The sequence below is a fragment of the Serinus canaria genome, chromosome 3, assembly GCF_022539315.1.
Source record: "Serinus canaria isolate serCan28SL12 chromosome 3, serCan2020, whole genome shotgun sequence".
In the NCBI taxonomy this organism is placed as follows: Eukaryota; Metazoa; Chordata; class Aves; order Passeriformes; family Fringillidae; genus Serinus; species Serinus canaria.
In genome coordinates, this window is record NC_066316.1 from 15,239,822 (window position 1) to 15,262,069 (window position 22,248).

The window sequence follows — 22,248 nt, forward strand, 5'->3', positions numbered from 1 at the left end:
TTAATCCATTTGGTTTCTGTCTGCAGCTGAAAAGATCTGATGCTTGGTTTCAGTATGGCTGCACTTTGCATTACAGATGTGCCTTTGTGTTCAGTAACAGATTTAGGATGTAGTTGGGGTTGAACTGGTTGACCAACAAGTCTTGAGCTAATCTCCACAAGCATTAGTCCCCTCTATGAAATCTCATTGCACACTACCAAGTTTGGTTTATGATGAATATAAGGCTTGTAGTGCAGCTTTTTCCATGAGATAATGCTGAACATTAGTCAGCTGAGAGGGTTACTCTGCTGCATTAAGAATATATCTATGTGTATATATGTATATATATAGGATTCAGCAGTGAGGCAGAAGAGCAGTAATAATCCATGGTAATTGTGTGGGTGGGGAATATGGCTGTGCCTGCCTGTGTGCAGGGAGCATGGGCATCTCCAGAGCAATAGGAGCTAAAGAAGGGCTTGGTTGGAAGGCCAAATCTTACCTGATTTGCCTGAGACTTAAAAAATCCGGGCAAGGGATGAAGGAAAAGGTGAACAGTCCTCCAAGTGGATTTTAAGGTTCTTCACTTATTAGAGAGCCTGTGCTCCCAGGCTCTGCCTCTTTAGATTAATCAGTGTGGGCGAGGCATAGTTACTGAGCCATGAATAGGCAGCCAGACAAAGAAAACCCTGGATCACTGTCATTTGGAGTGTACTCTGTCTTGGGCAATGAGCATCTTTTTGGAGAAAAGCAATTATAACCATTAAGACTTCAGCTCCTCAGTTCAGTTAGGAAAAATTAAAATAATATTGGCTACTTCTGTAAATATACCCTTTTGGAAAGGTTTGAGGGTTTTAAGTCCATAGCACAGTTCTGAAGTATTTGTAGCTGTATAACAGTAAAAATCATACTATTAAAAGTAGCCAATAATTGCTGGTTTTCAGAACAGACTGGCTGAGGGGACTCTTACAAAAGAAAATAGTTTGAGAGGGGGGGGTTGTTTTAGCATTACTATTTATGGACAAAATTATTTTCCATTTTGTACACTTAAGTGTCATCTGCTGTACTTCCTCCCAGAGTCTGAATGAAAAGTTAGTATAACACCAGTAGATAACAACAACGTGACAAACTGAAATGGTCAGTGAGTTTTGTGTACTCACAATAAATAACTCACTTTGCTTGCATGGAAGATGCAATATTTGATGTATTCTTCGGCTGAGGGAGAATAAATGGTGAAGCTTCCATTGAAGCTCTCCATGGAAGGAGAGAGACAGCTTCATATTTCTAGCCTGAACTTCCCTGCAGTTTCTAACTCTCTCAGATCAAGCAGTAAAAAGAGCAGAGAAGTCTTTAACCTTTTTTTTTCCCTTAAGCCACTACATTTGCAGATTTGCTTTGCAGCTGAGCTCAAAACTTTTATAGTTACTCTTTTAAAATGGGTTTGGGATATATAGGACTAACATTTAATTCTTTAAATAATTGTTAAAAAAAATCTGATTCCTCATTTTATGTTGATGAAGGTTTTTTTAGCTCTTGTGACATCCTCTTTCTGCTTTGCAAATCTCAGTCTAGGATGAGTGTTTCCATTATAATTTTCCCATGTAAATAACAACATATTTCAATTCAGTTTTTTACATCTAAGAAATATATGGCACTGCCTTATATTAACCTGCTTTTAAAGTGGGGATGAAGACAAGCCATCACATTTGAAACATGAGAAGTTAAATTCATTTTCTTTGTAAGCTTTGCTTGTCTTCCTTACTCAGGAGTTTTCTGCCTGCAGCTGTTCTCCCATTGCTTCTGAGGAGGTGTTGCCTGTGCTTCAGACAAAGAAACAAATTGTTGCCGTGTGAAAAGGAAATGGATTCATAGTTTAAACAGTCCATAAGCTGTTTCAAAGAAAAAACTGTCCCCATTCAATTAAGAACTTAGAGATTTGTTAATTTGCTTGTGTAGTTTTGGTTAACCATTTAGTTTTGTTTAATGCTTGAGTCCAGAAAATTTTGAAGAAGTTGATTGGTGTGTTCCCCATGGCGAGTTGCATCCATTGAAATTGGTTCTTTGGGTCCCTTGTGTCCTGTAGGTCATGAAGTTTAGCTCTTAAAAAAATGCCCAAACCCACCCCCACAAAATACTCCAAGAACATCAGTAAAACTGACCAAAAACCCCAAGTGCACCCATCCCAGGCACACACATGGTGAAGGTAGAAGAGTAAATGGCTACTTAGCTCTTCAAATGTGTTGCTTGAAAATGTGGTTTGGTTGTTAAAAACCCCAGCAAAGGGAGTTTCTCATTTAACCTTTATTTTATTAAAATAATCACAAAAAGCTGTGCTAGGCACTCTGCAGAACAGTGAGTTCATGATTTAAGTTAAATCAATTCTCAGTGGTTAATAATTTTCTTTTATTGGCCCCTGAGCTTTGTTCTGTCATTTTTTGAGAGCTTTCATTCAGCTTTTGAGTTCCAACCAGAAGCCACTCATGTACATATGGACTTTATTCCTTTCCTGCTTTATATGTTTAGCATTTTGGATCTTTCATAGGCTCATTTCCATCTCCTTTAATATGTTTTTTCTTTTATTACTTTTCACATAAGCTTGAATATCTAAACATGCTCAACAATTTAACTATTACACTGATTTTATTTATCCTTAGATCTTCCAGTTTTGTGTTTGGTAGAGGCAAACAGCCCAGAGTTTGTGTTGCTTCCTCTGTGGCCTCTTGGCAGCAGGATGAGGAGGGCTGAAGGCATGCTCTGTTTTTGACTCTCCCCTTCTTGAAGCACCTCTGGAGGCTGCCAGAGCATAGATGCTGTGGGATACAAGAGATTTCCTAAGGGAAAATAAGGACTTGTGTTAAAAAATGGGGCTGTGCCCTCCAGTGGAAAGGGGAGAGGGTGGAAGGACAAAGTACCATTCCACTCTTTGAAGGGGAGTTCACCTAGATGAGTTCTTGTGTCTGCTCCACAGCTTCTATGGGACTAGAACTGTGGAGAGAAACAAGACTGGGTTTTTTCCACTCTTGCACACAGAGTTCCCCAGAACTTTACCCACAGCAGTTACGTAGTGAAAACTGCCATTTGTGTCCACTGTGTCCACTGTTTCTGTAGTGGGGCTCAAATGTATTGTTTTTAAGGCAAATTTTATTATCTCCTCTTTTCATAGCTCTGAAGAAGGTGGTGACCTGTCACTGTTGGGTTCATGTGGGGGCAGCTGGGGAGGATTTGGTGTGCTGGGTGGTCAGTGAAGAATTGCTGTGTTGAAGGAGTTCATGGATTCTGTGACCTTGTGGTGGAGAAGAAAAAACAAATTGTGTAGACCAAGTACTTTGGGCTTTCAGCTCTGAGGAATGGATCTTGACGCCTGTTTAATTGCCACAGAGATATATTCTAATCCTGTGGTTATGCTTATTTTTAAAAAGTATGTCTCATACTTTGGTTCTGGTGGTGATATCCGCGTGTCTTAAGTGTCTACCAAAAATGCATTTACAGAAACTATGAGGCTTTAAATTTATTAATAAATAAATTTATCTATTTATCAACTGTTTGGAGAATCACAGCTAATGTTTAATGGCATCTGTAGCCTTTTCACATCTTCTGTAAGTGCCTTCAAGAATTATTCTTCTCGAATGGCCATGGAGAACAATCATGTATCAAATACTTTTAGTGACATGAGAAGTGGATAAAAATTATTGGTTTCTGCCTTCTTTTTTTTTTTCTTTTTTTCAGAAAGACAGACATGACATTACTTCCGGTCATCCACAGTATTTTCTTGCAGTCTGACTTATGCAACAATAGATTAAAGTTTGTAGGAGGTGGACATTTACACCAGCTTTAAAACCTTGGTGATGCCCTTAATACCTGGAAGCTGTGACCACAGAATTTCATCACCAGTTACAAAAACAAGTTCAGCTGCTTCCATTGCCACTGTGTGGAGATGTGTGTTTGTGCACTCATCCCTTTGTCCATTTGCACATACAGAATTAATTATTCTGGTTTGCTATGGAAACCATTCTTTGTCATATAGAAATAAGGGCTAAGCATCGCTGGGAATTTAGAAAAGATGACAGGAAGTGTAAAGAATGCTATAGTTAAACTGTTCCTGAAATTTTGGCACAATTCTTAAACTCAAATTTGAAATGTGACACTGACTGAGATTTTGCTTGGTTCTTAGAGATGTTCTGTTAATTCTTTCATTACCTAAGCAAGCATATTTTTAGTCACTAGCGTGTTCTCAAATGTTGATCCTTTTCGAGAAATGTGATGCCTTGCTGTTTCCATGGTCCAATGCCATTCATCTGCCTCTTGCTTTTCACTGGGGATTTGTACTCTTGCTGTATTACAGAAATGAAGTAAGCATCACCTGTTAATGTAAGATAAGGGGAAGTGATATATTGTAGGCCAAGTTAAGGTTTAAAATTGAAACAGAATATGCTTTAGTGTGTTGAAGCATTAGGCTAGAATTCGGAACACTGTTTAGTTTTACTTCCTAAAAATGTGAGGTAGTGTCTTAGTTCTGGTCAACAAACAGGAAACAGCCTACAAGTATTGCAACTTAGTGTGTGGCCAGAATGACTGAGCATTGAGAGATCAAGAAAAGAAAAATTATTTACTGTAGAACATGGCTCATTATGGTCATAATTTACCAGAGACGTAATGAAGAAGAAAAGAAAAAAAAAAGGGGGAGGAGGGTGAGTCAGGTATGTTCTGAATTCAGATCTTTGCACATTTTTACATTATGGTTTGCAAGTGACCGTACCTGGTGGCTGTCCCTCTCAGGCATTTCTTTCACAGACAGTAAAACTGAAGAGCTGATGCTCTAAGCCAATTAATTTTCCTGTTTTTTGCAGTTAGTGGCTGAACAGAAAGAATAGTCTGAACAGACTCGATCCCAGTTCCTACTCATCATCCCAACTCCAATACAGAATCCAGATATTCTGATAACATGTTTACCTCTGTTATGTTTGCTGATGTACGTGGTCAGTGAGTTGCTTAGCTGAGATGAGAGACAAGGCAAGTTTTCAGCTAAATGTTCAAATAAGAAACGTTGCAGATAATTCTTGGAATTGTGAAGCAGATGTTTTGCTGCATGAAGGTTTGTCCTAGTTGTATTGATTGGCCTAAATAAAATAAGTAGGTTCCTCCTAAAGCCTTGCTTTTCTGAACTTTAAATCATCTCAGTTGTAACAAAACCCCTCTGTTTTGAGACTTGTGTGTAAATTCAACATTGTTGCTGGAATATGCTGCATCTCCACAGGAGGGCTCTGCTGGCACAGCTAAAACAGCACACGCCGTGGGATGCTCCTGGGATTTCCACCTACTCTGTTTCTTTTTCATTTCCCCAGTAGAAAAGCAGGTGCTGGAGCTGCTGGATGCTGCCCTGTGCGTGTTGCAGCAGAGCACTAGGAAAGTGGTTGTTGAGGAACGTAAACTAGAAAGATGGAAACACTCCACTGAATGCCAGGCTTGTGCCTCCTTCCATTAGCAAGAAAAGAGATTCAGGTGTTTCTGGTAAAAATGAGTACATTAAAAAGACTTTAATTTAATTTTTGCAAGCATACCTTGCAAAAAATACCATTGACATTGGTATTTTAATAAATAATAAAAGCTTGATGTTTACCTGTTTTTAATTGGTTGAAAAAAAATTCCGAATCATTAGTACATCTGATGTCCAAGACCAGTTAACAGAGGTACAAGAAGTTGAAATCCTGTCTATATGGAAATACTAAAGAGAAAAGAGAAACATAAGGGAAGAACTTGAAAAGAAGAAAGCATACTATGCTTATCAGAAAAAAAGGGGGGGATTTTTTTGTTTTTGTGAGGGCAGGAGTTTGTTTGACTTCTGTTTTGTTTTTCTTGTTAGATCCATCTGCAAAGGCCCAGTGCATGCTTTGGAATTAAAATGTCTGGAAACCATTAGTTCCAATATATGCTGTTCATATTGCTGAGACATTATCCTTATATAGCATAAATTTTGTTGCATACATTTTCTGCTAATTTCTACCAGAGTGACTTTGGATACTTCTGTTAGAACTCACTTTGCAGAGGGCAAGATCCCTACTGTTTACAGAAAGGATCTTGTGTGCAGGATCCTAGGCTGTATTTGCTGTTTAAAGAGTCTTGTGTTCCTCTGACAGTTAATATTTTGTGGTAAGTGAAATCTCATGTTAGCTATAAGTTGTTTTCCATCTTGCTGTAGTATTGGACTTACCTTTTTAGCAGTTAGCAAAACTTGACATAAATATTTTCTCTTTGGTATAGACAACATTGCTAAGTCGTCTGGAACGAATATTTGAAGCCTGTTTTCCTTCCATTCCTGTTGCTGAAATTGAAGAAGAAATAAGTTCCTTGAATAATTTACTGGAGGCAGGTGAAAAGCAGATAACAACTGAAGAGACCTTAGGAAGTACTGGGTAAGGAACCACAATGCAACAAATATAAGATGAACTTGAAACACATATGGCAGTAATTTAAAATGAGGTGTTTGCTTCAAGTATTTTGAGAAGCCATCAAGTGAAAATCAGCTATATATCAGAATTCTTATTTTCAGTGGCTACATACTCCAGGAGTACTTCACTTAGCAACTCAGCAGCCTATCATCTTCTTTTCAATTATGTCTCTGAATTAACCAAATATGTCTTAGTAGTTACACTTGCTATAAATTACTGTATTTATTCATGTGATGATGTAGTCTAAGCAGGCTTTGTCCTCTCTGCTGTGGACATCATTTTCCAGTAAGATGTCTGAACTATAATTATTCTGAGAACACTGTGCAGTTTTAGTTCCCCTGGGTATTGTGGTTGGGCATAAATTTAATTGGAATGTATAATAAGTCACTTGCATTAAAAAACAGAATAAATATTCAAGGCTGCTAAGCTGTTTTTCTGAATGATAACTTGATTTATGATGGGTTGTGCAGGGAACTGATGGACGTGTGGACAGAGCTGCAGGACATCCACGATGCATATGGACTGAGATACCAGTGGGGTGGCTCCCACAGCAACAAAAAGCTGCTGTGCTCCCTGGGAATTGACACAAGAAATATTGTGAGTCTGCCAGTAAAACTGCCTTTCTAAATAAGAAAGCTGCTTTATATGTAGAATCAGGTGGAATTGTTTTGTGTGACTGCCTTCTCCTAATTGCATAGTTGCACAGAACATGGTCGTTCATGACAGACCACCTGGCAACCTTTTACAAGCCTTATTAATATAAAAAGTTGCATTAGTTTTTAACCATTGTGTTATAATTAACATAGCATTTATTCTGTGATACTAACCTTACTCAAGTTATGTAGCATTGAAAAGCAGTTCCATTGCTGACATAGAAGAAACTCTTAAGTAAATTCTTTGTTGTTTTATCAGCTCTTTACAGGCAACAAGAAGCAGCCTGTTATAGTACCCATGTATGCAGCAGGACTGGTAAGCTTTTTTTAGTACTTTTTTTTTTGTTATAGTTCCAGCAACATCATATATTGAAATATATTAAATGACATTAAACACCAAGTGGGCTGAAAGGTATTTTTTCAAGTACAGTTATGGCTTAGGCATCAGTAAAAATGCTAGAAAAGAATTACCAAATAAATTATTTTAATTATGCGTGCAAGCAGATGCTTGATTTTAAGTGAAAGAAGTATTCGGTAAAAAACAGGGAGAAGATAAGGTTTGTGATTTTGGCTGGTCTGAGCAGAATAAATGTTCTTTTTTTCTCAAAAAACAGTGCATCTATATGTATACTCACAGACAAACACACCTATCCATCCACAAATGGAATGGTGAAAAAATCGTTTTCTTTCGTTTATATTAGACTGATTTAATTATGTAGGTTAATTTTATAGAGTGACTTCTGCAGTTTGCTGATGCATCACGATTAGTTTGTGTACTTCTTTGGATGTTGACATGATATTCTGATACAGATAGTTAAAACAACTCTGAGATACTGCTTTTTTCTTCCTGTTTGTGAACAGGACCATGTTTGCAACATGTGCAGTTATTTTTTGCCACAGATTGTTGTTGCTGATTAATTGTCTCCTAAATTTTTTATATGCTTTTGCACACAATAAGCTGGATAGCAGCAGGATTAGGACTAAAGTGGCTTGTTGTAAAATTCTGTTTCCACATTGCTTTCTGTGTTTCTCTTCTGTCAAAAGAAATTATTGAACTGGTGGGTAAATTCAAAACTCCCTTAATATAGTGTAGAAACGTTTGTGGGACAGTTGATCCTGGCAAGTGACTTCCTGTAAATTGTTTAAAATGTCGTATTTGCTTTTATTTGGGGGTTTCTCATTGTTCTTGGGTGGTTGGCATGTCTCAGTGCAAACTTTGGGCTTTCTGTAAATCTTCTCACCCCCAGTTTTTTTCAAGATAAGATTTCAGACTTTTTTCTTTTTTCTTAATACTATCTATATTTGAAATGTTTGCTTAAAATTAAAAATGTGAGTTTATTTTCTTAATGCTTCTTAATGCATTTATTGCCATCTCAGTAATTACGTTCTTGGTATCATTCTGAAAAGTGATAATTTGGTTTGTTTCTTTTGGATTACTTAATTGTTGAAATGGAATGAATGCAGTTGTACTTTTATGATGGGTCATTTGATATTTCTGGAATAGTCTACACATAGTTGGGAGAAGACATCACCTTATCAAGTAACTGTTTTCTCCAGCTTAAATTACCTTACTGAAATTTGAAAGCAAGCTCCAGCTCAACACTTGGGTTTTTGTTACTAGCTCTAAAATGTTTCTTAGGCCTAAGGACCCACAGTGATTTTCCCCTGCTCCATCTTGTCCTGCCCCTCTTACCACAGTGAGTGTCCCAGAGATAACATGGTTACCCCCAAGCCCTTAGTTGAGGGTAGTACTACCTAGTAGTGTGTTCTAGTTTTTGGCATCTGCAGTTCTTGAAATGTCTGTAAACGTGTGTGTCTGCATGTGGAAGTCATTTTTAAAAATCAGATTATATATTTATTTGTTGTTTGTTTATTCAGGGTATGTTAGAACCTACCAAGGAACCTCTAAAACCAATATCTGCAGCAGAAAAAATAGCTTCAATAGGACAGACACCTCCTGTATCACCAGAGATGAACACATGTGCATCTGATCAGTTCCAGGTAAAAAAAAAGGGGGAGGAGGATGACGAGAGGCAAAGAAGAATGAGGGAAATAATGGGATGCCTTGTCTCGTTCTTTATGTTTAAAATATCTGGATGGTATATTCAAAGACACCTACATGTAAAAGGCAGGTGTTGGTTGTGTCAGATTGAAGTCCTGCTCTTGGATCTGCTTTTCATATGTGGCTGGGAGTGCCTATGATGACACTGTAGCAGTTGGTGGCCACCATTTCAGAGTCCTGATGATCCTTATTGTTACACAGCAGTTTGCTCTCAAAGACAGTGGGCAGATAGACAGATTTTATATGTAATGTTAGATTCATCTGACCTCTGGCTAAGATTCTTCATCTTTGCTTATTCTGGAGCTTATTGTTAGAGCTTGTTCTACGTGTTGGTTAGCACTCAGTATTCTGAGTTATCCTATTTACATTTATACTGTTCATATTCATTTCCTTTTGCCCTTTCTTGCTTCTTCAGAGTGTCATGAAAAGCAGCCCAGCTGCCTCAAGAGAGATTTTTGGTGTGGTCATTACAAGCATATGTGTCTGACTTTTTGGTTGTATGAATTCTCTTGGCCCTTTGTGCCAGATTGTATTGAATTATCTGTTACACACAGTTGCTTTGCTGGCTTCTCTATCTTTAAAGTCTGATACAAAATGAATTCAGAGGAGTTTAGGAGTGAGCTTTTGAATTTCATAAGTTCTTTGTTGCTGTTATTTTGATGTAAGGATATTAGAAGAGCACTTGAATGCCACGCATGTTGCAGTGTGTGTGGTTGTCAACAAGCTAATGGGATATGCAGAGATATTTCATTTTCAGTGTCATTACAGTGGTGCTCAGTACATATTCAGAGACTCAGCTGTGTCCCTCCTTAGTGCAGGTCTTGTTTAATCCACCCAACATCTTCAGTTACCTGCTATACTCATGACTTCTGATTGAAGACATTCCAGAAAGAATTATTCTTGGGCTACACTTAACCTTAACACTAGGTACTTGTGACTATAGTGATGTTTTGCAGTCCTTGCTCTGCCACACTGCAGAGCTCTAAGTGTGACGTGCTTGTAGCAGAGGAGAATTCTTTCTCATTGTTGAGCAGCAGTTTGTCAATGGGCTCAGAGCTCACATTGTTTTATACAGCAATACACATTTGGTGCTTCCTGTGCTGCTCCTCATTGCTGCAAACAGTCTGACCTGAAGAAATCTGCTGTGTGGTAAGAAAATAGGAAAATTTCACAGTCTTTTTGCAACATCCAAAGTACCCTTTTTTACAGAGGAGGAAACGTAAATTAAGCCATACACTAAACAGTGTAGAGAGCTGCGAGAGCCTGAATTAACATCTCTGACAAGTGCCATTTTCTCAGTTGCTTGACAGTCATAGTGCTGAAAACAAGAACCACTACTTACCAAAGTCTCTCTTTTTCTGTAATTATGAATTCCTGCTACAGAATTTCCTATTACTTGTCACAATGTGATAATCTTGACCTACAGTTTGTTCTGATAAGGTCATCTCTGTTCAATAGTTGTGGTCTGTGAATACGTCTGAGAAGCTTCTGTGCTGTCTGTCTGCACTGTTGACATTATGTTCGCTTTTCCAAAAAGACAAACACGAAAATAAGCTTTTGGGGAAGAGATTGATTAGAGATTGTAACCGTTCAGAACTCTAGGAGGCTACAGTTAGATGACATTCTGAAAGTTTTAGGACATGAACAATCAATTCTCTGCCTCAGAGACCTCCTTTCTTTCTTGGTCTCATCTTCTGTCAGTGATTGGTGGCTTCTCTTTGCTTTGTGGAAAATCCAGTTTCACATCACATTGTGCAAATGGCTCTTTCAGAATATTCTAGATTGTCGTGGTAAAAAGATGATGTGCCTGAACATTTCGTTAGGAGCTATGTTACAAACATTGTTAAACTATTCAGTAGAAATACAGGCAGTTTTAGTGGACTCTAAATCTGAAACTTCTTATTCTAAAATATTCTAAGTGCAAGTTATTTAGGTGCAGCAATTCAAGTATCTCTTTAGTGTACCTGGTTAATGTGTAATTATTTAGTTAAGCTTCTAAATTCCTCCATTTTCAGAATGAAGATTTATCCACATTTTCAGAAACTTCAGAATATTGACCTTCTCTTTGGAAGGAGAGGCTCTGGTTGATAGATTCATGTTCTTGGCTCAGGGAAAAGCTCTCCTTTGAGGGCTGGCATTTATGGCACTTGTATACAGATCAGTGTCTGTGCATCTTTGTGTATGACTTCCTGCTAAGGGAATAAGACTTTGAAAGACTGATGAGACGAAAGCAATAGTGGAAAGCACATTTGTAGAAACACAGGAATACCTCCTAAATGTTTTTGTTGTAGGCAAACAGACAAAAGCATGCAGGGATTTGAAATGGAGAACTTTAGAACTAATAGACTGAGGTAAAAAGCAGAAAACGAGCTGCAATGTTTCTTCCTAGTTATGATATAAACTCTGAATGTTTTGCCTTTATTCCTTTCAGTGGGTCTTGCTGAGTTAGGCTGGGGAAATAGAGTGGACAAATTTCCATCTAAGCCCTTTAAGCTATAGGGACAAGAGTTTTGAAATTGAGTTCTCAAGCAAGTCTGACTGACTGGATTGTCGCATTAGTTTATTGTATAAAGATGATTTTTGTATAGTCATTCTCTTTTATATTTGAAGGTAGAATCTAAATTCTTCTTTGATCTATTGTTTATCTTGACAATTGAGGGGTTTATTTCTCTCTTCCTCTGTGCTCATAACTGTAAGGCAGTAAACAGAATATGAAATAATCCCCTGATTACTGTTGCCTTGATCTAAGCATGGTGTCTCAAAGACTTCACAGGGCTGAGGTAAAAGGCTTTGTCAAGGCACATCAGGTGTGAGGAGTGGCTGGTAGAATAGGCACCCTTTGATTGTGGGACCCAAGACAGGTGCCTTTCTCTTAGTTTTTGTACAGCTCTAGTGGGCTTCTAAATCACAGCCAAGTCTTCAGGCAGTGCATGCAAAATATATTCCAGTGTTTGTCTAAAGGGTTGCTGTCTGGACTTAATGATGACTGCTTTCTCTTGGTTTGATACTGTTTTCTGGTTAATGTTGTTAAGTTTATTTGTCTGCTTCTCTTTGGATTTTTTGAAGAAAGTTGTCCAGATATTTCTGCTCTTCTGCTATTGCTTCAAAGCATTCTCTTCTCTCCGTCTGGGACTATGTTTCTTTTGTAGGGTTACCAGCCAAGTTTTACTTAGTAACTTTTATATTGGAATAAAATTCTGCAGTGATCCAGAACCTTTGTAGAAGAAAATTACCAGTGCTTCTTTTCTGCAGGTGCCCATTACAGCACATCTGCTTGCATGTAAGCCACTGAATTAGGGATCAGGTTATAATAGAAATATACATCTTATACTTGGTGGCTGTTAGGGACTGAACCTTAATTAAACCCCGTGGGGTGACAGTCTCTAAAAACACTTTTAATTACATAAGAGACCATCAGGACTTCTAACAATGACAGATGCAAACTACCATATTATTGGCCACCAGCCAAAGGCTCCATCAGGAACTGCTCTCCAGTTATACGTGTGAGAAAGATCCAAGAGTGTGAGAGTGTGTGTAGCTTTGATGACAGAGTAAGAAAGAAAGATTTGCAGGTAAGAGATACTACAGAACTTGCTGTTCTCTCAGATGTGACAGATGTGTAAATGGGTTGTCTGAAAAGAGCAGTTTTCAGAACTGATAAAATTTTGCTAATGAATACACACAATGAAAGGTATGAATTACTTGCATGTAAAGCTTTTTCTGGAGTGCTGGAATGTGTATGATGCTCATTTTTGGGATCCATCTGAATATTGACATTTGTATTACAAGTCCTTTTATTCTTTTTGCCCAGCTTTAAGACAGCAAAATGCTTCCTTTTTTTTTTTTTTTTTTTGTTTAATTTTCCTTGAGTAATTATTGGCACAGATGCAAACATTTACATTTTACGCTTTTGGATTATGAGAGCTCTTACATAATACCTTCTAGAATTGCTGTGTGAAAACATCTCTCACTTGTATCAAAGTGAAATATGATGCAGTAAAACAGGCAGGCATTCTAATTTCCTCTTTCTTACTTCCTTAATATTCAGAGTAGTACTCTGACAGCTAAGTATACTTTTTCATTTCTGTACTGTGTCCTGTAATCTAAGATGGAGGTCTTGAGGAGTGAAAGCAATGTGCTCCATTTCTCAGTATTCTCATAGATTGGGCACTTTTCCTTAAAGCATATTACTAAAATAATAATTGCAGAAACCTAACAACCTTGCAGTTGCAGAAAGGCTGAACATTATATTCCCATTTGCTGGATATGTTCCCGCTGGCTGAGGTTTCAGTGCCTGTGTTCAGGTGTTTCTTAGGGCTGAGGTAATGAGAAACAGAAAACTTTCTGTTTAATTTTGCTTTTTCCTCTGCCTTTTCCTTTCACTTGGTTTGCTACTGTATAGACTGGGACTTGCCAGCATCTGTGTAGGTGAGGGCTGCTTTACTTGCCCTCTCTTTTGCAAAGTAGTTGAAGTCAGCAGGGTGGCCTCATCCCACAGAGCAGACTAATATACTTGGTATATTCTTATAGATTTGGAGTCAGACTCATTTTTTCCCATTTTAGGAAGAATTCATCACATCTTTTGTCCTTTCCTTGTCAAATCTGAGAGTCAGGCCATCATTAAAGGCAAACACTTGGCAAAGCATTGCTGCCACTTTTTCCATGCAGCTCTGCCAGTCATCAGTCCTGACTCAGGCCTTTGACACAAAATCTACTGTGTGTTTTTCTCAGTAAAAGTTGGTAGGAAGCCACTTTACTTCAATTTGAGTTCATTTTGCTCAGGGCAGAAAGCTACTAAATTGTTATACTCAGTACCTTTTTCTTTTCCTACAAACTCCTTTTAATGTTAATATATTTTACATGTGACAAAGTTTAAACAATCTACTGATAATAGTGATCATTACTTCATCAGGTGGAGCTTCCACACTGCTGACATTATAGCTAAATGCAAATCATTTCAATGCAAGTAATATCATTCCCAAAGCAAAGTAAAAAGTGAAGAATCAGTTTATTGACCTCCATGGAGAGAATATTGTTCAAGCTGTGCTCAGTACTGAAAGTATTTTTAAGACATTAAATAGTAAATGTCTTGCTTAGAAAAATCTTTCCTGTAAGTAAATAGAGAAATCTCCAGCTCCCTTTGTTTTGCTTCCTGCAAACATCTAGCACTGAGGAAATGCCTATAACAGTGAGCTCAATTGTGCTAAAGCTACTTCGGCTTGCTACAGTCTCAGTTAGTGAATCTGCATTTTTCTTCAGTGTCAGATGGTTGGAAGTTTTAAAATTAAAAATGAAGGCTGATTTTCTACAAAAGCAAAGAGAAGGTATGGCTCAGCCACTGGAAGCTTAACAAGAACGTATGTGTTTTAAAGAATATTGCAGAAAACATCCGTTGTTTTTCTTCCATACTGTGATTGTTTCTTTAGGAGTTGAGGGCACATCCTTTCCCAGTGCCTCCCAACAGTTGGCTTCACTGGGGAGAGAGCAGAGTGTAATGCACAAAAGTAGAAAGGTTCAGCTTCTTTCAGACATTTCTGCTACTGTCCCATCAGTTTGTGTCCTGAGAGTACAGGAAGACAGTGCTTGCAAGTCACACTGCGCCTGAACATACCTTCCCTGTAGAGCATGATCCCTGATGCTTGTGTCCAAAAGGCTTAACAAGAGGAAATCAAAAGGCAAGGATGGGCTCCCAGAAGGAATCAGTGTTTCCATGCTCCTCTTGTTCAAGCATTGCTGCCAATGGTTTGTATATAGATCAGGATGAATTGACTGTGAAAGGATAGTAACTCGCAGGACTTTTATTTTTAAAGGGGGTGGAGACGAGACGGTGTTGATAGTTTGTCCCTCATATGTGGGGATTGTGTTTCTTAAGAGCGAAACAAACCAATAGAATGATTGGTTGTTGGATGATAAATAATATATATGATCAAGACAAAGAATGGATGCACATTCAGCTTTCACTGTTCTGAATTTGCCCTGTAATTGTGTATACATAACTATTTATGCTAAGTGCCTCATCTTCCATGAAAGTAATAGTTTTATTTTCAATGATGCCTTAAGGTTTGTTATTCAATTCATGTTTTAGTTAATTTGCAAATCCTGTGTGAGTTAGAAGTTACCTAATCTGTGCTGATCAGAATTTAATGGACTTCCTGTGGTAGAACAAATCTACTCTGAATCTCTAGTGCATATTATGAAATGACACACCTCCCAAAAGTTGGGGCTTGATCATTTAGTTGTCTTTTTTAGTGTTTAGACGCTAAAGAATCTGTTGTTTGAACTGCTTTGCATTGTTGTAACCTGAACTGACTATAAAATCTGATTTCTGACTTTTCAACTCTAGGAATCTCTACCACCTGTCCAGTTTGACTGGAGTAGCAGTGGCCTTACTAACCCTTTAGATGGTACGTCTCTCCGTAGAGCCTCTAGCACCAGAGCTAGAGATAAGAAAGCTACAAAGTTCAGACAAACATCTATCTGCTGATTATTTTTTTAAAATATATATACACACACACATATATTAAAAATATATATAATACTTATTTCTTACTCCTAACTTTGGAAATTCAGGCTTTCTTTCTGATTAACAGTTCCCCTGTGTGAAGAATTACATAGTTTGAAAAATACAAAGTTAATTATTATTTTAGATTCCTGTCATATGCTAGTGACACAGTGGCAATATTAGCACTTCATTACGTATAACTGCAGATTATAATGAAACTCTGAACAAATGAGCATTTTAGGTTGATGAGTTTTACTTCCTAAAAGTATTTTTCACAGTCAGCTATCTCTTTAGACATCCTCTGAATGACAAACTTCTGTAAAGTGGCTACTTCAAAGCACAATATTTTAACCGCAAACTGTTTGCAAAATAAATACTTACTTCCTGAGCTGAAAGTTTTCAGATCTAAAGATAATTTTATATTTCAAAAATGTGATTTCATTCATTATCACTTTTGCTTACACTAAAGAGCTAGTTATAGCTAATACATTAAAGAGGTAGCTACGAACTTATTTGTATCTGTAAATGTATATAGTTATCACCTAAAAGATCCTTCACCTATGTCTATTTAATAGCAAAGTGAGTTGTGCCACTGCCTCCAGTGTCAGAAACGTAAGTGCATGCAAAGGAAATAAAACAAGTTCTGGAAACTTCAATCTGATTGACAGACTAGAAACCTATTAAGAAACTCCTTTACAAGGAGCCTTCTGACAGCAACTGATTGATGACACATAAGTTCAAAGGCAGGCTCAGATAAAGTGCATCTCTTACTGCATTGTGTTGCCACACTGTGTTGTTGCAGAATGTGTGGGGTGTAAGAGTTTGGATAGCAATATCATGGTGCTGAAGGAAAGCCTGGATGGACCCTTTTGCTGTTGTCTGGTGTCTTACTACTTCAGTCAATCATCATGCTTTCTTTTTAACAAACAACTTTAAAATGTATCTTGGTTTGATTTCTGTTTTAGTACTAAAGGGGAACAGTATAATTTGCCAGTGAGGAACTGGACATAAGAGTGGCCTTTGTTACCCAGCGGTCACACTGCTTTAAGATAATGATAATTAATAGCTTAAAGCCGCTAAATAAAATTTTGAATTTTTTTTTCTCTTTTTGTTTCTTGCTATTTGAGGATCTGCTAAGTTTTCCTGATGAAAGAATGGCTTTCAATTTCTGTGAGGGGAGAAAAAGCCCATTATATTTTAAACTGTCAACTGACCTATATATTGTTTCCCTTTAACTGGTCACATCTCTCTCTCTGGGTCGTGCTGGTTCTCTTTCATTTTTAGATTGAAATAAATATTTCTATTTTAAAGTTACTAGTGTTGATTTCCTTGCTGCATTGTACATGAGGAAATGTGCATTGAATTAAGTTGTTAACAATTTAGAAGGTACAAACTAATACTGTAAGCATTGTTTTCATGTCGATTTTTAAATTGTGTACTGAGTACTAATTATAACTTGCATGTTCAAGTGTGTGTCTTACCCCTTTTTACACATAAACCCCTCCCTTGGCTTACCTTCTATATGGCTGCCTACCAACACGGTCACTGAATTTCAAGCTAGTGGAGGTTCCACTCTTCTGAACCTTGATTTCTTTGGGCCCGTGGATGACAGTAGCTCTAGCAGCACCACCACAATCCCAGGTCAGCAGAGTGTTCAAACCACAACTGTAAGAATATAACGACTTACTAAAAGCATGAGCACATCACTTGACTTTCCTACAAACAAGGAGAAGTTTTACATTGCCTTTCTCTAAAATGTCTCTCTACTGCATTTTTCCTTTAATCTGTGTTCTGTTTTCTGATGTTTTGTATCGAGTACGAAGTATTTAAAAGGTACTGTCAGCTCTGTATTTGTCACCTGCTGAAGGAATGAATGGCTTTTATGCTCTTGCAAATAAGATGTTAAAACACTTGTTTCAAATGAGAAATTCTAGAAGTTAACTCTTCTAAGCACTTAAGGAAATTTGAAAAATGGTGTAGATGTGGCAATTCCTAAAAGATGAGGCTTGCTCTCTTCTCTGAGTGCCTCCAAATTACAGGATTATGATGATATTTAGAAGCCATGTGTGAATATTAATTCATTAGCCTTGATACATGACAGCTCAGGAGGTCATGTACTACTACTAATAATACAGTGAAAAAGGTGTTTTAACAGCCTTTATAATAGAAAAGAAGGATAGTTGCATGTTTGTGGGATATTAGAAGTTCATGAATGTTAATTTTGAAACCAAAGCATTTTATCTGCAACTTATTCCCTTAAAAAGGAGATGAAAACACCACTCTCTCATTGAATAATGTGTGAAAGTAATTGAATTCATTTTTCACATGGTTTTTACATGTTCTGAGTATTTTCCACGAGCTTGTGAAAACCTACATTTTGAATAAATTCCTGCAGGAATTTTAGGGAACACTTCGGGGATTTGTTCCAGTGTATAGGTCAAATTGATGATGCAAGTACTCCTTCAATACAATGCCTGAAGCCATGATAAGCAATTTCTTCACAGGAAAGATATTTTTCCTCTTAGTGATTTTAATTTTTAAAACCCGTTCATAAGATGTTTGGGGTCCTCCCACATTTCAAATAAATTATTATAATTATTATTGTATTTTTTTCTTTTTAGAAACACACTTTTTTAGTTTTAAAGTCTAATCACTGAAAGCAATTTTATGGCATGGCAATCTTAATGACTTTTTATTCCACCCTTGAGAAATACCATTATCAAATGAAAGAGGGCAGATTTGTCATGGAAGTGACAGCTAGCAAAGTCAAGGTGCTGGAGTCCTACAGATTCTTTTGTAAGTGTGTGCCAAGTCCACTGACATAAGTCACCAGTGCCCATTACACCTCTTATTGCTTGTGTAGTTGGGTACATGCATTATTACTTGTGCAGAAGAAGTGCACACTGGAAGGTGTTACTGGAGGAATACTCTGTTAGTCTTTTATTGCATTTTATTTTTTATCTTGTTTCATGAAGTTACAGGTATCACCTTCTATGGTATGCCCTGTAGCGCTTTTTTTCCCCCTTCATTTCTTTTCGTTTGGCTTTGGGTTTTTTTTCTTACTGACTTGTTTCTGGGAAAGTCATTTGTTTCATGGCTTGCAGCTTGTGTGTTTGTGTGTGTGTTTAGGAGCTTTGTGTGGGGTTTGGTTGGCTAACTTTCCTTCAATATCTCATTAAGGTTTTGCAGTGGTTTCCTTAAATACTCTCTCATCATGTGAATAAAATGGAGAATATGCAACTCTTAAAAAATACATAAAATAATTGAAAGACAAATTGCTAGATTTTTTTTGCTTAAAGATACTTTTATCAGTAGAAGTTTATTCTTTCTTTGGAGACTTAGTTTTACTTGCTATAGATTGACACAGAATTCTCCTCAGTCTGATTTCATCAGTACTCAAAATAACTTTTTAATAAAATTTTTCATTCCACATTATGAATAGGGAGTTACTAATTTCTGGTATTTTCCCACAGAGTTAGTGTATTGTTTTATTTTTCATGTTAATAGTTTAACATAAATGCAGCTGAGTAAGAGGTGCCTAAAGAACAGTAAATTGAGCAGTGACATCCCAAGACAGGACTGTAAATGGGAATATCTAAATGATGTAACTTACAAGGTTGCATTTAATGTTTGTTGCAGAGTTGCATGTCAAAGGGCTTCTTCCTTCAATTAGCTTTCCAATTTGTACCTTAATGGGATTTCGCAGGCTTCTGCAAGTCAAAGTGTATTTCTTCAAGGCTTCCTCTCCCTGATTGAAATTGGATATTTTATGGAATAGTCGGGCTTTTTCCTGTTTCTAAGTTCTGTAAACATCTGACATTTCTAAAAGTCTTGGTATACAGGTCTCAGAACAGTACATATTTTGATAGTTTGCATGGAACTGGATCAAATCAACAGTGAAAATCCATACATAAAACACCATGTCTGTTAAAGGGACAGCTGATCAATTTTTAATCAGTTCATACTATGTGGAACAAATGTTTCACGTCCTGCAACTTAACCAGATTATTTTCTTTATTTCACATTTTGGTCGGCTAAGTTGCCTCACAATAAAAGAAGAATTAACTTTTCCCAAAAGGATAAATGGTCAATAGACTGCTTGTAGAGAGCTCATGCCAAGCAGGTCTGAGGATGATTAACATCATCTGTTAGCACACATAGTGCTGCAGTTACTTGTGGTAAAGGCAGGACAATAGGCACTGGCATTTATTTTTAGTAATCTTTTGGTACTTCAGGAATACTTCTAAAAGCATCTTGATCCTGAGAAGTAAACTGGATGCAATCATCAGCAAATACTAATAAATGCTGGGTTTGTATCAGGGAGCTGCATGTGACCACCAGGTCCCAGGATTTGCAGTGTTTGTTCTGCAGTAGGATGAAATGCTTTTGTACTGTCCACACCAACAGGCACAAGTGTGACATGGAGGTGTTTAGCACAGAGGTGTCTGTGAATAAACACAGTGCTTATGAACAGAAATTCTGTGCTGTCTTTGAAAAACACCTTGTGAATGGCGCATACGCAAGCTTCATGAAACCTGTGAAGCATAAAATATCTGAAACTGTAACTGGAGAAGTATCAGCAATTTCAAATGCAACAAAACTTGCTGTAACAGACTTTCCTCTTGATTTATCTTGGTAATTCTAATTCCTAGAAGTTTTTTTTTTTAAGAAATAGTATGTTTAATAATATAATATTTGCAAATAAAAATCCTAGAGCTACTTCCTACTGAGATGTGATGCTTGATACTAAACAGATAGAATTTAGCTCATACATATATATTTTTTGCATACAGGTTTCCATTGTTTGCAGTGTTTTTAGCATGAGCTCTGCTGCTAAAATTTGAAATCCATTTGCAGCAAAAGTGATGTCAAAATTGAGCATCTGACCTCAGATACCTAAAGCTAGAAATTCAAGGCTGAAACATTCAGATTCTTAATGCATTAGAAATACTTGAAAGTTAAAAAGGAAGCACAGACTAAAAGTTTTGGTGGTGCTGTGCATATCAGTATGTAACTTTTTTTTTTAATGCCATTCCCCTTCTATGTTTCATAAAAGCACCAGATACTAAATGCATTCTATTGCATGCTGGTGTTGTTTGTATTCTCTAGGTGAAGAATTGGTCCCTGTTAACATGGAGTGTTCTTTTAATACAGGCAGTTGAGTTGAAATAATTGAAACAATCCATTTTTGACACTGCTGACATTTTTATAGAGGTTTCACTCTGAAAAGTCAATCAGACTGTTTTTTTTTACTCACAGACTGAGACCTTGTATGCCAGACTTGATCCAAGGCATGTGTTTTGTACTACAGCTAAAAAAGCTGCTGAAAAAGGATGGGGAGAGAGGATGATGCTTCAGAAATGCAAACATATTCTGTCATGTTCTTTTCATGTATCTTGAAATTATAAATGATTCAGATGTTTACAGAAAACAGTCTCTAGCAAGTTGGTCTGTGACTAATTATGACTTTACTTGCCTCCAACCATCACTGATTATTGTTTTATACTATAAGGTGTGGATCCTGAGTTGTATGAATTGACAACCTCAAAACTGGAAACTTCCAATGCAAGCAGCAGAGTGACTGATGCTTTTGCAAGGCTCATGTCCACAGTGGAGAAGGCAAGCACGTCCACAAGGTAAATGCTCTTCATTGCACATTATTTTTGTGTTTCTAAGGGTGGTGTGAAATGTGAGGTGAATGTATGGCAGTTTTGGGGCGAAGTTCCTGAATGATCGAAAGGCTTTACATTTTAAATCTGAAGTTCATTGTACGGTAGTTCTTATTTTAAATTATCTCAGAAGTCTAAAATGAGGTGGGTGGGTAAGAGATTATGAGCTGAAGGAAAAGGATCACCAGGATTTATATTGAAAGAGCCAAAGACTGAACTGGAGGAAGCAACTTTCTTAACACCAGAGCTCGTTCCTGAGAGTGGCAGGGTAAACTGAATCAGCTCAGTGACCTAGGGCTGAGACAGAAGACTCTTCTTGGACTCTGTATAATCTACGTTTTTTTTATATTTATATATTTTATGTTATATAATTTATATTATCAAACAAATACAGAATGTTGCACAAGTAAAATGATAACAGACTATAATAATTATAAATAGAAATATGACTGTATTTGTCCCTTCACAAATATTTCTAACACCTGTCAAAACTTCAGTGAGCAAACATCAGTTTAATTTTGCTGTTGCAGGTTGAGGATTGAGTATGTAGTTGGTTTAGGATGTCATTTCTGCCTCTGTGGAGCACATTTGAAGTAGTTTTGTGCTTTTTTTATAGGCAGTATCTGTAGAAAGGCTTTAGACATCAAATGGCTTGCTTGAAGTCTGGACTTTGATTAGGTCCAGAATCATCTCTCCATTTATAAGCTTGTATTCTTTGGGTTTATTTTTTATGTGTGTCTCAGCAGTGGGATCCTAGACTGTCTTAACATATAATTAATGTCTGCCCTTTAAAAGAAATGCTGAGGAATCTTTACCAAGTAAACCATTGGTTTTTTGGAAGTATGTGCTTCAACGTGCAACAAGTACATGATAACTTCACTCCCAAGTGAGCTTTAGGGTTTATTCAGCACTCATAAACTAGATGTGTTTTCATGCAACA

General features: G+C 37.2%; 1 protein-coding gene across 4 annotated transcripts in view; it reads left to right on the forward strand.

The window, feature by feature from the left end:
* The window catches only part of AFTPH (aftiphilin), a 42,253-nt gene that overhangs the window by 14,005 nt on the left and 6,000 nt on the right, over window positions 1-22,248 (forward strand). Inside the window, exons 3-9 of one of the 4 annotated variants that reach the window (XM_030235515.2) lie at window positions 6,235-6,386; window positions 6,893-7,019; window positions 7,335-7,391; window positions 8,954-9,076; window positions 15,481-15,541; window positions 17,197-17,280; window positions 21,152-21,275. In XM_030235515.2, the coding sequence (XP_030091375.2) occupies window positions 6,235-6,386; window positions 6,893-7,019; window positions 7,335-7,391; window positions 8,954-9,076; window positions 15,481-15,541; window positions 17,197-17,280; window positions 21,152-21,275 (728 nt within the window). Of the gene's footprint in view, window positions 1-6,234; window positions 6,387-6,892; window positions 7,020-7,334; window positions 7,392-8,953; window positions 9,077-15,480; window positions 15,542-17,108; window positions 17,281-21,151; window positions 21,276-22,248 lie in introns of those variants that run through there. The other 3 variants (XM_030235516.2, XM_050972345.1, XR_003945665.2) reach the window with 3 other exon arrangements.